The sequence below is a fragment of the Oncorhynchus tshawytscha genome, linkage group LG18 (assembly GCF_018296145.1).
Source record: "Oncorhynchus tshawytscha isolate Ot180627B linkage group LG18, Otsh_v2.0, whole genome shotgun sequence".
NCBI lineage: Eukaryota > Metazoa > Chordata > Actinopteri > Salmoniformes > Salmonidae > Oncorhynchus > Oncorhynchus tshawytscha.
In genome coordinates, this window is record NC_056446.1 from 43,960,801 (window position 1) to 43,976,619 (window position 15,819).

Below are 15,819 nucleotides of genomic sequence, written 5' to 3' on the forward strand. Positions count from 1 at the left end.
TATGGTCAATGTTGAAAGTTTATTTAGATTTGCGATTTTTAATCGAAAATGTGCAAAGTCTAAATACAGCTGTAGTCGACTCCATTTCACGCCTCGATTTTAACCACAAGTCCAACTTCAGTGTTTCCAGTTACGACCTCAGGTCAGCTTTAACTGTCTGACTGCGTACAGAACCTGGCTACTCTGACAGGAGAGCTACATGCTGCTATTGGTGGAAGAGCTGCAACAGAAGTGTTCTGAACAACGGACCAAAGAATACATAGCAGTAAAAGAAAACTAGTAATTACTTACCACTAACACAAACAGGAACCACTGACTAGATCGTCATGATTACCAGCTGTTGTACAAAATTTAAATTAAAAAAAAATTAAATCAGGAAATCATTGTCCATTGTTTTTGGGGTGAAGCCCCGCCTCCCATGGTCTGAAGCCCCTCCCCTCCTCCTGTGTCAGGTTAGATGGCTGTAGGTGGGGGAGGAGGGTGAGGTGTTTGGCAACACGGTGGCGTCATTATGGTGAGATCTCCGGGAGAGGTGAAGTGATGTAATACAGGAAGTGATGTGCTCCGCGACCTCCGACTCCCCACGCTACTGCCTACGACTCGGAATCCTGAGGAGATATGAGGTAGAAAAAGGGTCAACCAATCACTCAAAATGATCAATTAATCAAACAAGCAACCATCTGATTGTGTTCATAACATTTACAGAAATGTTAATTGATGTGCATTATCCTTGTCAAATAGTTTTTATTAATTTAGCTCATGGATCAGAACCAAGCCACTTGGCTGCAGTTACTCAGGATGCCCAATTCTGATCTTTTGCCCAGTTACTGGAAATCTGATCAGTCAAATATGTAAATTCAGCCATACACAAGGATCCAGCACGGTATAGACAACACAACACATTACCACAGCATGCTGAATCAACACAACACATTACCACAGCATGTTGAATCAACAACACATTACCACAGCATGCTGAATCAACAACACATTATCACAGCATGTTGATTCGACACAATATCACAGCATGTTGAATCAACAATACATTACCACAGCATGTTGAATCAACACAATACATTATCACAGCATGTTGAATCAACACAATACATTATCACAGCATGTTGAATCAACACAATACAATATCACAGCATGTTGAATCAACACATTATCACAGCATGTTGAATCAATACATTATCACAGCATGTTGAATCAACACAATACAATATCACAGCATGTTGAATCAACACATTATCACAGCATGTTGAATCAACACAATACATTATCACAGCATGTTGAATCAACACAACACATTACCACAGCATGTTGAATCAACACAATACATTATCACAGCATGTTGAATCAACACAATACAATATCACAGCATGTTGAATCAACACAATACAATATCACAGCATGTTGAATCAACACAATACATTATCACAGCATGTTGAATCAACACAATACAATATCACAGCATGTTGAATCAACACAACACATTACCACAGCATGTTGAATCAACACAACACATTACCACAGCATGTTGAATCAACACAATACAATATCACAGCATGTTGAATCAACACAATACAATATCACAGCATGTTGAATCAACACATTATCACAGCATGCTGAATCAATACATTACCACAGCATGTTGAATCAACAATTCATTATCAGAACATGCTGAATCCAAGCTGAAAGGTTCATAAGGGACCCTGTTAATTCAGGAGTCTCCTGAGAGAGAGATCACCATGTTCTGTTTGTCAGCAACATCAACCTTATTAAAAGTCCTCATCAACAAACAAACCAGGAGGCGTCCCAAATTACAGCCTATTCCCTAACGAGTGCACTACATTAGAACAGGGCTCATAGGGCCGTAAAGGGGGCCACACGGTGCAGGTAAAAAAGTAGTGCACTGTATAGGGAATAGAGTGTCATTTGGGACGAAACACTCATTGAAGTCCACTGGTCTATGTTAATCACATCCCAGCCAATTAGTGGAGTTCTCCAAATCAGCCGCCAGACTGGAGACAGACCAGGCATGTGATTGGAGGAAAATCTAATGATCCTGGTTACTGATAAATCTGTGGAAAAGGAGACAATGATTTCGCCCCAATTTGCACCCTATTCCCTATATTGTGCACTACGTTAGACCAGAGCCTATAGAGCCCAGGTAGTGCACTACATTGGACCAGAGCCTATAGAGCCCAGGTAGTGCACTACATTGGACCAGAGCCTATAGCCCAGGTTGTGCACTACATTGGACCAGAGCCTATAGAGCCCAGGTAGTGCACTGCATTGGACCAGAGCCTATAAGGTGCCATTTGGGACATGTGGTCAGACCATGTGATGTCTGCTGGACGAGTGACTCAGACTGTGTTCCTTCTCAGGGTCATTTATCAAGACAGTAGCATCCTGTATATTCTCTGGAATCAGACACGAGTCGTCTAGAAGACAGTAACACATCCAGCCACTCTAGGAGAACAATGGAAGTGTGCCCCCCAGGCCCCGTAGCTGCCGAGGGCCCCCCAGGCCCCGTAGCTGCCGAGGGCCCCCCAGGCCCCGTAGCTGCAGAGGGCCCCCCGGCCCCGTAGCTGCCGAGGGCCCCCAGGCCCCGTAGCTGCCGAGGGCCCCCAGGCCCGTAGCTGCCGAGGGCCCCCCAGGCCCCAGCTGCCGAGCCCCCAGGCCCCGTAGCTGCCGAGGGCCCCCCAGGCCCCGTAGCTGCCGAGGGCCCCCCCGTAGCTGCCAGGCCCCAGGCCCCGTAGCTGCCGAGGGCCCCCAGGCCCAGCTGCCGAGGGCCCCCCAGGCCCGTAGCTGCCGAGGGCCCCCGGCCCCGTAGCTGCCGAGGGCCCCCGGCCCAGTAGCTGCCTAGGGCCCCCGGCCCAGTAGCTGCACAACTAGTGGAGCCTTATAGTCTTTAGACCTTTCCCTTGCAAACAGTGTGTGTGTGTGTGTGTGTGTGTGTGTGTGTGTGTGTGTCATACCTTTACTGAGGGCGGTGAGCTGAGGCCTAGGAATGTAAACACAGTGTTGTTCTCCTTGGACTGGAAGAAGTCCTCATAGTCCTGATGGAATGAACACACACACACACACACACACACACACACACGTCCGTTTTCATTTTGCCATGAAAAATAAATATTGCGATACTTTTACCCTTTTACCCTAACCGATCCTTACCCCCCAAAATAGCCTTCGTGTCTTTGTGGGAAAATGAGATATTTTCTTTGTTTTACTATCCTTGTGAGGTCTTCTATTCACCACACACACACACACACACACACACACACACACACGATGCGCGGGTTGGGTCATAATTCGCCGTTATATCTGCGCGTTGGGTTTAGCGTCAATAAATATTGTGTGGCTGAAGGGCGGATTGAATAAAAGACAAGCAATACCTTAAAAAAAAATCCATAAATGAATCAATCTATAGGCTACATTGAGGTTTTCTTTCATTATTTGAGGCTCTGGTATTAGTGCATAAGCCTAAACTTTAGGGCTTAACTGTACATACGCCGAATACTCTACACAGCCAATCGACTGTTGCTTTTGGGAACAGGCAAAAACCCGTTTACGTCAATCCACGGAGGCAAAAAGGACACTGTTGAAGTTTAATTCAATAAGACAAAAGCTCTCGAAATATAGAGTTGAAAATAAAAGGGAGTGAGGGCCAGAAAAGTTGTGTTTGGAAAATATTTGACTGAAGTTTTAAAATTGGATGATAGCAGTGCTGACTACGTTAGACAGTCACAAGACAGGAATTCAAATGAGGTCCGTGGCACGGCAAGGGAACTGCAGCCTACTGTTCAGGTTAAATGGAAACGGAAATCTGGACACTGACTGTAGGTCTTTAACCTCTCAAATATCATTAACTCCTGCAGAATTAAGATTTTCTTGCAGTTAAATGATACACAACATTTCGACTTGGGGAACAGGAGTGATTGATTTATTTCTACGTCTTGAGAGAATGAATGCTCAATTAGGTACCATCTGTAGAGGTGACGTCTTTATGATAAAAGCTTCATAGAAACTGCTATTATTTCAACCACGTAAAATATCAAGGCCGAACTGAAATATTATCAGAAACATGTTGGGTCGTTTCTATTTCCTTACAACCGGTCAAAATAATATCGTGATCTTTTGTTACGTTGTTGTATTCTCTCTCCCCGGTCCCTACAACGTCTTCCGCTCCGCAAAAGACAGAAAACTTGACGAATGTCAACTAGATTGAAGCGTTCGTTCATTCTATCGATTTATGACATTCATTCTGGTTAACAAGGGTCGATTTAGTCTTCTAATGCAACATATAACGACAGAAGAGAAGCTGCATGCATCGAATTATAGACAAGTTGACTAACAAAATGTTGGAAATTAGAACCAGAAACATATCTAAAAATCAGGTAACAAGAAATTCCTGCAGCCCCTGTCAATTTTTGTTGTTGCAGTCTTTGACTGAAGCCTATTGCGCATTTTCTATATTTGCGGGCCTCCGGTTTTCACATATAGTCAGGCGGTTGCGGTTATTAGCAATTGCGGGCGGGTGATCAAATAGCTGAGCTTGTCTTACTCGGGTCCGACACATGAGATCTATATACTCGGGTCCGACACGTAAAAAAAAAAAAATATATATATATATATATATATATATATACACACACACACACACATATTACAGACAATACTTTACAATTGACATCCATTTAATAACATTAACATTGCTGTTAACTTGCGCTATGTAAGATGAGAGTTCCATGCGCATGTCTCTGTATAATACTGTAGGTTTCCTTGCTCGTACACACACACATTCCCTGTGGGCTCTGGCCAAAGGTAGTGCACTATAAAGGGAAAAGGGTGTAATTTGGGATGCCACCCCTGATAATCTGCCTCATGGAGCAATGGGATTATGCCGCAGGGGTTACCCAGCAATATGCCGACTCATCACAGGGCACAGGACGGCTGACGTTAGCACCGCTAGCCAGCTCATTCATCACTAGGCACAGGGCGCAGGACAGCTAATGTTAGCTAGCTCGTTCACCAACTGACCATTCAGGCTACATGCTAACATTTGAACAACTAACACAGGCTATATGCTAAATGCTAACATTAGATTACTTCATCACATACATTAGCATTACGTGGCTTCGTTTGGGTTCAGGACCAGTTCTTGTGTTTTGGCAGGGAATTGGACAGAAATCCATCCATCCATCTTACCCCACAGTAGCAGTCTCCGTTGAAGATCTGTGGGGGCAGCGGGTTGCTCTTGTCTGGGTGTTTCTCCGGGGGGATGTGTTGGTACATCCACAGCCTTCTCTCCTCCACATTGGTGATGTCCACCTCCTGGAAGGAGATCCGGTTGGCCTCTAGGAACCCCACCACAGCTTGCTGACGCTTCTTCACCTGTAGTGTGGGGAGACAAAGACTTCCAATCATCAGGATACAGGATTCTGGAAGGAAGTCACACGATATACAAGAGAACCATACTGAAGAAGGTCTGTCACCCCCCCCGTGTCACCTACCCACTGCCTGCTGAAAGAGCAAAACAGTAGAGAGAGATCAGACGTGCTGAGACTCCCTTATGGACAGACTAAACAAACACAGTGTATTGTATTGATCATGGTGTCCATCTGATGGTAATGGATGTAAGGACCATGTTCTCCATTTAGTACATTACTGTTGACTAAAGCCCTATTGGTTAATAACGCCTTCTTCAGAACGTTGTTGCTGTGGCTTTACTCAAATTAGCCTCAATCAAATTGTACTCGTTTGCTAGATTACAATCTGTTTAGTTTGTACCTTGTTGGTGGAACACACTGGGTCAAATCTAATGTATTTATATAGCCCTTCGTACATCAGCTGATATCTCAAAGTGCTGTACAGAAACCCGGCCTAAAACCCCCAAATAGCAAGCAATGCAGGTGTAGAAGCACGGTGGCTAGGAAAAACTCCCTAGAAAAGGCCACACTCTATGGGTCCAAGCCAGGCCAGCTACTACGGGGTGGTCAGCTGAGCTTGATTCCCTACAGAAGTCATGAGAGGATAGTCTATGACAGTTTAAAACCGTGTGCGACTGTGACAAGTAGGAAAAACATCCCAGTGAGAACACAAGCTCCCACCCTTCTCTGTAGGTTATTGAAACACACACTCTCTCTCTGCTGACGGTGCTGCCTTCCTGTGTCTCAGTCTGCCCGAGTGCTCCAGCTGGACCCAGTCACTGAGAGCAAGAGAGAACAGACAACATTTTATGGAACACAAAGCCTTCACTATCTCATCCTGGAATATCCCAGGTCTGAGGTCATCTGCCTTTGGCCTAAAGAGCAGGAAACATGGTACATGGTATAGAGGAGATGGACCCACTGGTGGCCCTCTAGGTTACAGAGAGCTGGTAGTCCCATCCACCACACTACCAGGTGGGTGGTATAGAGGAGATGGACCCACTGGTTGCCCTCTAGGTTACAGAGAGCTGGTAGTCCCATCCACCACACTACCAGGTGGGTGGTATAGAGGAGATGGACCCACTGGTTGCCCTCTAGGTTACAGAGAGCTGGTAGTCCCATCCACCACACTACCAGGTGGGTGGTATAGAGGAGATGGACCCACTGGTTGCCCTCTAGGTTACAGAGAGCTGGTAGTCCCATCCACCACACTACCAGGTGGGTGGTATAGAGGAGATGGACCCACTGGTTGTCCTCTAGGTTACAGAGAGCTGGTAGTCCCATCCACCAAACTACCAGGTGGGTGGTATAGAGGAGATGGACCCACTGGTTGTCCTCTAGGTTACTGAGAGCTGGTAGTCCCATCCACCACACTACCAGGTGGGTGGTATAGAGGAGATGGACCCACTGGTTGCCCTCTAGGTTACAGAGAGCTGGTAGTCCCATCCACCAAACTACCAGGTATGAAGCAAGGTAGGGACTTAGGCGGTATGCTAATTTGGTATGGAGCAGACTTAGCCCACTCTTAAATTAATCAAAACAGGAACATTTTACATTTGGCTAGAAATTCAAAAAGAAATTATCTTAACAGAGAAAAATGTCCTCCTGAGTTTTTTTGTTTCATCAGACCAGAGGACATTTCACCAAAAAGTACAATCTTTGCCCCTAGGTTACAGAGCTGCAGTCCCATGCAAACTACCAGGTCTGGCTTTTTAATGGCGGCTAATTTGTGGAGCAGTGGCTAAATCTTCCTTGCTACATTTGGCCTTTCAGGTTATCTTAACGAAAAAGGACTCCTGAGTTTTTTTGTTTATCAGATACATTTCACCAAAAAGTACAATCTTTTCCTCCAGCATCTTCACAAGGTCCTTTGCTGTTGTTCTGGGATTGATTTGCACTGGGGCTTTCAGGGTAGCCTAGTGGTTAGGAGTTTAGGGGCGGCAGGATAGCCTAGTGGTTAGAGTTTAGGGGCGGCAGCATCTTCACAAGCCTGCTGTGGTTAGAGTGATTTGCACTGGGGCGGCAGGGTAGCCTAGTGGTTAGAGTGTAGGGGCGGCAGGGTAGCCTAGTGGTTAGAGCGTAGGGGCGGCAGGGTAGCCTAGTGGTTAGAGCGTTGGACTAGTAACCGAAAGGTTCAAACCCCCGAGCTGACAAGGTACAAATCTGTCGTTCTGTCCCTGAACAGGCAGTGTAACCCACTGTTCGTTCCTAGGCCGTCATCGAAAATAAGAATTTGTTCTAAACTGACTTGCCTAGTTAAATAAAAAGTTTTTTTTTTAAATCGCACCAAAGTATGTTCATCTCTAGGAGACAGAACGGAGTCTCCTTTATGAGCGGTATGACGGCTGCGTGGTCCCATGGTGTTTATACTTGCGTACTATTGTTTGTACAGATGAACGTGGTACCTTCAGGCGTTTGGAAATTGCTCCCAATGATGAACCAGACTTGTGGAGGTCTACAATTTTTCTGAGGTATTGGCTGATTTCATTTGATTTTCCCATGATGTCAAGCAAAGAGGAACTGAGTTTGAAGGTAGGTCTTGAAATTAGCTTATCAGAATCTTCTAAAGCCATGACATTTTCTGGAATTCTCCAAGCTGTTTAAAGGCACAGTCAACTTAGTGTATGTAAACCTCTGTCCCACTGGAATTGTGATACAGTGAATTATAAGTTTAATAATGTGTCTAAACAATTGTTGGAAAAATTACTTGTGTCATGCACAAAGTAGATGTCCTAACCGACATGCAAAAACTATAGTTTGTTAACAAGAAATTTGTGGAGTGGTTGAAAAATGGGTTTTAATGACTCCAACCTAAGTGTATGTAAACTTTCGACATCAACTGTATTTATATATCATATCCCCTCACTAGAATCCCCTTTAATGAAGACAGCCTCTCCATCCTGGAGGGGGAAATCAATCATTTCCAGGGACATGGACATGTACTAGTCTGTGGTGACCTAAATGCCAAAACCGGACAAGAACCTGACACCCTCAGCACACAGGGGGACAAAACCTGGGACTCATGGTAGGTACACCTATAGTTCATCTCTTGGCAGTAGTACTGTAGACTACTTTATACTGTAGACTACTTGACCTCAACCCAAAGTCTCTCAGAGCATTCACAGTCAGCCCACTGACACCCCTACCAGACCACAGCAAAATCACAGTCTACTTAAACAGAGCAATACTCAAGAGGCATCAAAGCCAAAGGAACTGAATAACATTAAGAAATGGTATAGTTGGAAGGAATGCAGTTTGGAAACCTACCAAAAAACATTTAGGCAACAACAAATTCAATCCCCTTTAGACAATTTCCTGGGTAAAACGTTCCACTGTAATAGGGAAGGTGTAAACTTGGCAGTAGAAAATCTTAACAGTATATTTGACCTCAGCTTCCCTGTCAAATCTAAACATCTCAAATAGAAAACCAAAGAAAATGAACAACAATGACAAATGGTTTGATGAAGAATGCATAAACATAAAGAAATGAAACCTGTCCAACCAAAAACACAGAGACCCGGAAAACCTGAGTCTGCGCCTTCATTATGGTGAATCACTAAAACAATACAGAAATACACTACGGAAAAAGAAGGAACAGCATGTCAGAAATCAGCTCAATGTAATTGAAGAATCCATAGACTCTAAACACTTCTGGGAAAATTGGAACACACTAAACAAACATGAAAAGTTATCTATCCAAAAACAGATGTATGGGTAAACCACTTGTCCAATCTTTTTGGCCCTGTAACAAAGAACAATCAGCAAAAAATTATATGTGATCATATAAAATCTTAGAATCAACTATTAAAAGATGACCAGAACCCACTGGATTCTCCAATTACATTGAATGAGTTACAGGACAATGAATGAGCTACAGGACAAAATAAAAACCCTCCAACCCAAAAAGGCATGTGGTGTTGATGGTATCCTCAATGAAATTATAAAATATACAGACAACAAATTCTAATTGGCTATACTAAAACTCTTTAACATCATCCTTAGCTCTGGCAAATTCCCCAATATTTGGAACCAAGGACTGATCACCCCAATCCACAAAAGTAGAGACAAATTTGACCTTAATAACTACCGTGGGGATATGCATCAACAGCAACCTTGGGAAAATCCTCTGCCTTAATCAGTAACAGCAGTCTAGTTCATTTCCTCAATGTACTGAGCAAATGTCAAATTGGCTTTAAAAAAACAACAAATTACCATACGACAGACCACATTTCACCCTGAAACAAACCAAAACAAAGTCTTCTCATGCTTTGTTAAGTTCAAACAATCTTTTGACTCAATTTGGCACGAGGGTCTGCTATACAAACTGATGGAAAGTGGTGTTGGGGGAAAAACATACGACATTATAAAAATCTATGTACACAAATAACAAGTGTGCGGTTAAAATTGGCAAAACACACACATTCCACAGGGCCGTGGGGTGAGACAGGGATGTATGTATATCTCAGTGAATTGGTGAGGGCACTAGAAAAGTCTGCAGCACCCGGCCTCACCCTACTAGAATCTGAAGTCAAATGCCTACTGATGATCTGGTGTGTCTGTCCCCAACCAAGGAGGGCCTACAGCAGCACCTAGATCTACTGCACAGATTCTGTCAGACCTGGGCCCTGACAGTAAATCTCACTTAGACAAAAATGGTCCAGTTACCAGGACTACAAATTCCATCTAGACACCATTGTCCTAGAGCACAAAAAAAACTATACATACCTCTGCCTAAACATCAGCACCACAGGTAACTTCCACAAAGTTGTGAACGAGCTGAGAGACAAGGCAAGAAGGGCCTTCTATGCCATCAAAAGAAACATACCATACGTCATGCCAATTAGGATCTGGCTAAAAATCAATTATAGAACCCATTGCCCTTCATGGTTGTGAGGTCTGGGGTCTGCTCAACAACCAAGAATTCACAAAATGGGACAATCACCAAATTGAGACTCTGCATACAGAATTCTACAAAAATATCCTCTGTGTACAACGTAGAACACCAAATAATGCATGCAGAGCAGAATTAGGCCGATACCCGCTAATGGTCAAAATCCAGAAAAGAGCCGTTAAATTCTACAACCACCTAAAAGGAAGCGATTCCCAAACCTTCCATAACAAAGCCATCACCTACAGAGAGATGAACCTGGAGAAGAGTCCCCTAAGCAAGCTGGTCCTGGGGCTCTGTTCAAACACAAACACACCCCACAGAGCCCCATTAACAAAAAAAAAAACTGCAAACTAGAATGCTATTTGGCCCTAAACAGAGAGTACACAGTGGCAGAATACCTGACCACTGTGACTGACCCAAACTTAAGGAAAGCTTTGACTATGTACAGATTCAGTGAGCATAGCCTTGCTATTGAGAAAGGCCACCGTAGATCCACAAAGAATTCAAAAACAAATCCAATTTTGATAAACTCCCATATCTACTGGGTGAAAGACCACAGTGTTCCATCACAGCAGCAATATTTGTGACCTGTTGCCTCAAGAAAAGGGCAACCAGTGAAGAACAAACACCATTGTAAATACAACCCATATTTATGTTTATTTATTTTCCCTTTTGTACTTTAACCATTTGTACATCATTACAACACTGTATTTGAAAAGGTCTTTATTATTTTGGAACTTCTGTGAGTCTAATGTAAAATGTTGTTTATCTATTTCACTTGCTTTGGCAATGTTAACAAGCCCTTTGAATTGAAATTTAATTGAGAGCAGAGGAGAGAGGGGGGGTGTGGTCTCAGAGCCTTGTAGCTATGTCACAATGGGACACCGGACAATCGCGTCCTCTGTCTATGGACTATGATTTACGCTTAACTGTCAAAACTCTCTCCTCATAGCAGGCATGAACCATTGTCTAGTTTCTTACAATCTCATCTCTGCTGGAGGCCTATTGTTTATAGATACCATGGCCGTGTGTGTGTGTGTGTGTGTAAGCCTGTGCCTGTGTGTGTGTGTAAGCCTGTGCCTGTGTGTGTGTGTGTGTGTCTGCATGTGTGTGTGTTTAGGGATGGTGAGGGCACAATGAAACCATTGTTTTGACGCAAAGACAAATGAGCCCAGGGCAATGTAAAGGAGATTAATGTAGTATTACTGAACAATCATTGATAGGCAGACAGGCAGACAGGCAGAACACGGTGACGTAGTGTATTACTGTATGTGTAGTTGTACTGTAGTTCAGAGATTAACAGAGGTTAAGACAGAGGACTAATCCTTTTCTCATCACACCACGTCACCACACAACCAGTGTGTTTGTGTAAGAGAGAGAGAGAATATGAGTACGTGAGAGGGAGAGAGAATGAGTACGTGAGAGGGAGTACGAGAATGAGTACGTGGGAGGGAGAGAGAATGAGTACGTGGGAGGGAGAGAGAATGAGTACGAGAGAGGGAGTACGAGAGAGGGAGAGAGAATGAGTACGAGAGAGGGAGAGAGAATGAGTACGTGAGAGGGAGAGAGAAATGAGAGAGAATGAGAGAGAGTACGTGGGAGGGAGAGAGAATGAGTACGTGGGAGAGAGAGAGAGAGAGAGAGAATGAGTACGTGGGAGGGAGAGAGAATGAGTACGTGGGAGGGAGAGAGAGGGAGAGAGAATGAGTACGTGAGAGGGAGAGAGAATGAGTACGTGAGAGGGAGAGAGAATGAGTACGTGAGAGGGAGAGAGAATGAGTACGTGAGAGGGAGAGAGAATGAGTACGTGAGAGGGAGAGAGAATGAGTACGTGAGAGGGAGAGAGAATGAGTACATGAGAGGGAGAGAGAATGAGTACGTGAGAGAGAAATACAGAGGTAATATGTGGGCGGTCACATCTTTGGTTGTAAAAGAGGATGTGGGATCTTGACTGTTTACAGTAACATAGTGCCCCTAAAACACTACTGTTTGCAGTAAGATACTGCCTCTAAAACAACATTATTAAAGTCTCTACATATGTTGTGTGGAATCACAAAGAGGTGTCATCTTCCCAACTCAGAGAGATGAGGGTTGTTTCATCCTTCCATCTAAAAAGATGAAGTGTGGTTGTCACCTCGTCCGTTCCGGGCGGATGATTACCACTCCACTAATCTGATCTAATCTGGAGCTGCTCATTTCAGGGTTTGACATCACTTCTTATAATGATTCACTCTGTTCAGCTATCCCTCTGTTTCCCTCCTACTTGCTTTCTCCATTTCTCTCTGTATCTTTCCCTTTCTGCTATTCTCTCTCTTGCCCTCTCAACCCCTCTCCTTCCTCTCGCTTCCCTCTCTCTTGCCCTCTCCTTCCTCGCTTCCCTCTCTCTTGCCCTCTCCTTCCTCGCTTCCCTCTCTCTTGCCCTCTCCTTCCTCGCTTCCCTCTCTCTCTTGCCCTCTCCTTCCTCGCTTCCCTCTCTCTTGCCCTCTCCTTCCTCGCTTCCCTCTCTCTTGCCCTCTCCTTCCTCGCTTCCCTCTCTCTTGCCCTCTCCTTCCTCGCTTCCCTCTCTCTTGCCCTCTCCTTCCTCGCTTCCCTCTCTCTTGCCCTCTCCTTCCTCGCTTCCCTCTCTCTTGCCCTCTCCTTCCTCGCTTCCCTCTCTCTTGCCCTCTCCTTCCTCGCTTCCCTCTCTCTTGCCCTCTCCTTCCTCTCGCTTCCCTCTCTCAACCCCTCTCTTCCCCCTCTCCTTCCTCTCACTTCCCTCTCTCAACCCCTCTCCTTCCTCTCACTTCCCTCTCTCAACCCCTCTCCTTCCGCTCTCTTGCCCTCTCAACCCCTCTCCTTCCTCACTTCCCTCTCTCAACCCCTCTCCTTCCGCTCTCTTGCCCTCTCAACCCCTCTCCTTCCTCACTTCCCTCTCTCAACCCCTCTCCTTCCGCTCTCTTGCCCTCTCAACCCCTCTCCTTCCGCTCTCTTGCCTCTCTCAACCCCTCTCCTTCCTCTCACTTCCCTCTCTCCTTCCGCTCTCTTGCCCTCTCAACCCCTCTCCTTCCTCTCGCTTGCCCTCTCCTTCCTCTCTCCCTGTCACTGTACTGAAACAGATGAGGGCTGCATGTCACTTTCCATTCTTCCTCGTCAAACGGTCATTTTATAATTCTATTTAATGGCTCCCAAAGTGAATTAAAACTCAAAACAGAGATGACACCAAGGGTATTCAAGCGTGTGTCTCTCACCGGGTTAAAAATAACTTTTGTAAACACTACAGCAGCAATTGTGTTTTGTTTTCCCATTCCAGAGATACATTATTAACGCATGTTAGTTTTAGCGTATCCCGTTACCTAAGACTAGAGGCATTTCTTAAGAGAGGCTTTAATAAATAGTATCCTCTAAAGGGTCTGCCTCTCTCTTCTGATGTGAAACCCGAAGAGCGACAAGCTAACCTCCCATGTTCTTTCGGAAATGGGAGGTTAGAGGTTAGAGAGATGGGACAGTCAGTCTGAACTGCATGTCCAACAGGGGGAAAATATTGTTGGAGGGAAGCAGAGTTTCTGTTGCCTTTAAGGAGAATAAATCAATACAGTATTCTTCTAATTAGTATAATTTAGATCAATCAATAACCAGAGTGTATACACAACCAGAGTGTACACATAACCAGAGTACACAACCCTATGGTTAAATGATTGATCATGGGGAGATAAAACTTTACTTATATTAAAAGACTAAAAATTTAAAAAGAGTGTCAGGCCTACTTTCAAGTTTTGACATTCAGCGGCGCATGTGAAGATTGAAAACAACCACTGAAACAAGTCTGAACCTCTCAGACCAGGGCGGCATTAGCTTTCTTACATGGCACATATTGCACTTTTACTTTCTTCTCCAACACTGTGTTTTTGCATTATTTAAACCAAATTGAACAGGTTTCATTATTTATTTGAGGCTAAATTGATTTTATTGATGTATTATATTAAGTAAAAAAAATGTTTTAAAGTGTTAATTCAGTATTGTTGTGATTATCACATATACATATTCACACACACGCCGATTAATCACTATCGGCCTTTATTGGTCCTCCAATAATCGGTATCGGCGTGGAAAAAAATCATAATCGGTCGACCTTAAGTTTGAACAGCACATACCAAGGGGGCAGGGCCATCTGCACTACATTACAGGACCACATCTCAAATGGCACCCTATACCCTACACAGTGCACTACTTTTGTCCAGGGCCCATAGTGAGAATAGGTGTCATTTGGGACACAGCTCAGTTGAGGAGGACATCCTGGTTCAGAGAAAAGGGAGCACTGTTAGAAGAGGCAAACATGGACTTTGGTCAACCTTGGTCAGATAAACACACACCTAGAGGGGGAGAGTTGTACAGGTTGCTTCCCAAATGGCACCCTATTCCCTATGAAGTGCACTACTTTTGACTAGGGCCTACATGGCTCCCATTAGGGCTCTGGTCAAAAGTAGTGTAGTACTATAATAGGGTGCCATAGGGCCCTGGTCAAAAGTAGTGCACTTCATAGGGAATAGGGTGCCATAGGGCCCTGGTCAAAAGTAGTGCACTACATAGGGAGTAGGGTATTGTTTGGGATGTTGCTTTACCTTGTGTTGTTGGGCAGCAGTTTTAATAGAGGATAAAACTCTGTAGGCTTTATTGAGATTGATGCACTTCCATTTGATATTGCAGCCTAGGTCCATGTAGGTCCATGAATGTCTACACAATAAAACAACATATAGCCAGCTGTACATGATGTAGGCTTACTTTCCACTGTCTGTCTTTTAAGTGCAAATAAATTAATATGGTCGCCCCCCCCCCCAAAAAAAAACACAGAATGAACTTAAACACACACACAAAAAATCACGTCTATAGCCATGTTTTAAAAATCAAAGTAGGCTAGACACGTTTGGACTGAAGGCAATAGCAGGCTGCGTTCCAGATTCTTGCTTCTCACTAGCATATAGGAGACCAGTCAGAGAACTTACATAAGGCCCCCCCCTCCCTCCCTCCCTCCCTCCTCGACGTCAACAACAATATCAAAAGGCAATATGAACACATTCTCTCCTCACGGCACCTTCTGCATCTGTACAATTGATGCAACTCACACAGAAGAATATACATCCAAACAGATTTTATTACGGATAGGCTACATACTATCAGCGCACGAACTCACTCACCGCCACAGATCCCGAGGAGGAGGCGATGTAAACCTTGATCACCATATTATTGGTGCTGTGCGTCGCACAGGCGAGCGACACTAGACTAGAACTCGAGCGGTTTATATTCCGTTTCACTTGAGGCGTTTATCCCAGTAGTAGGATGCTAATGTAAGTGCCTCTCCTCGCAGTTCAAGCCGTGTTTAGATTAATGCCAGTGTTGGTAGGTAGGCTGCGCGCCTCCCGGTATTTATAGGCTACAGTCAGTGCCACGATAACATCGTACGCACCGCGTCTGCCGTGGACCGCGCTCCCCCATCCGGCCCCCTGCGGTCCTGACAGC

The 15,819-nt window shown here is 44.6% G+C and overlaps 1 protein-coding gene across 1 annotated transcript; it reads right to left on the reverse strand.

Annotated features, from left to right (window-relative positions):
- Window positions 1-15,819, reverse strand: sh3bgrl2 (SH3 domain binding glutamate-rich protein like 2). The gene is made up of 4 exons (XM_024416647.2): window positions 15,498-15,819; window positions 5,215-5,400; window positions 2,985-3,065; window positions 1-608 (listed from the first exon to the last, which is right to left on the reverse strand). The coding sequence occupies exons 1-4, from the start codon at window positions 15,540-15,542 to the stop codon at window positions 594-596; spliced, it is 327 nt and encodes a 108-aa protein (XP_024272415.2). The 5' UTR covers window positions 15,543-15,819; the 3' UTR covers window positions 1-593.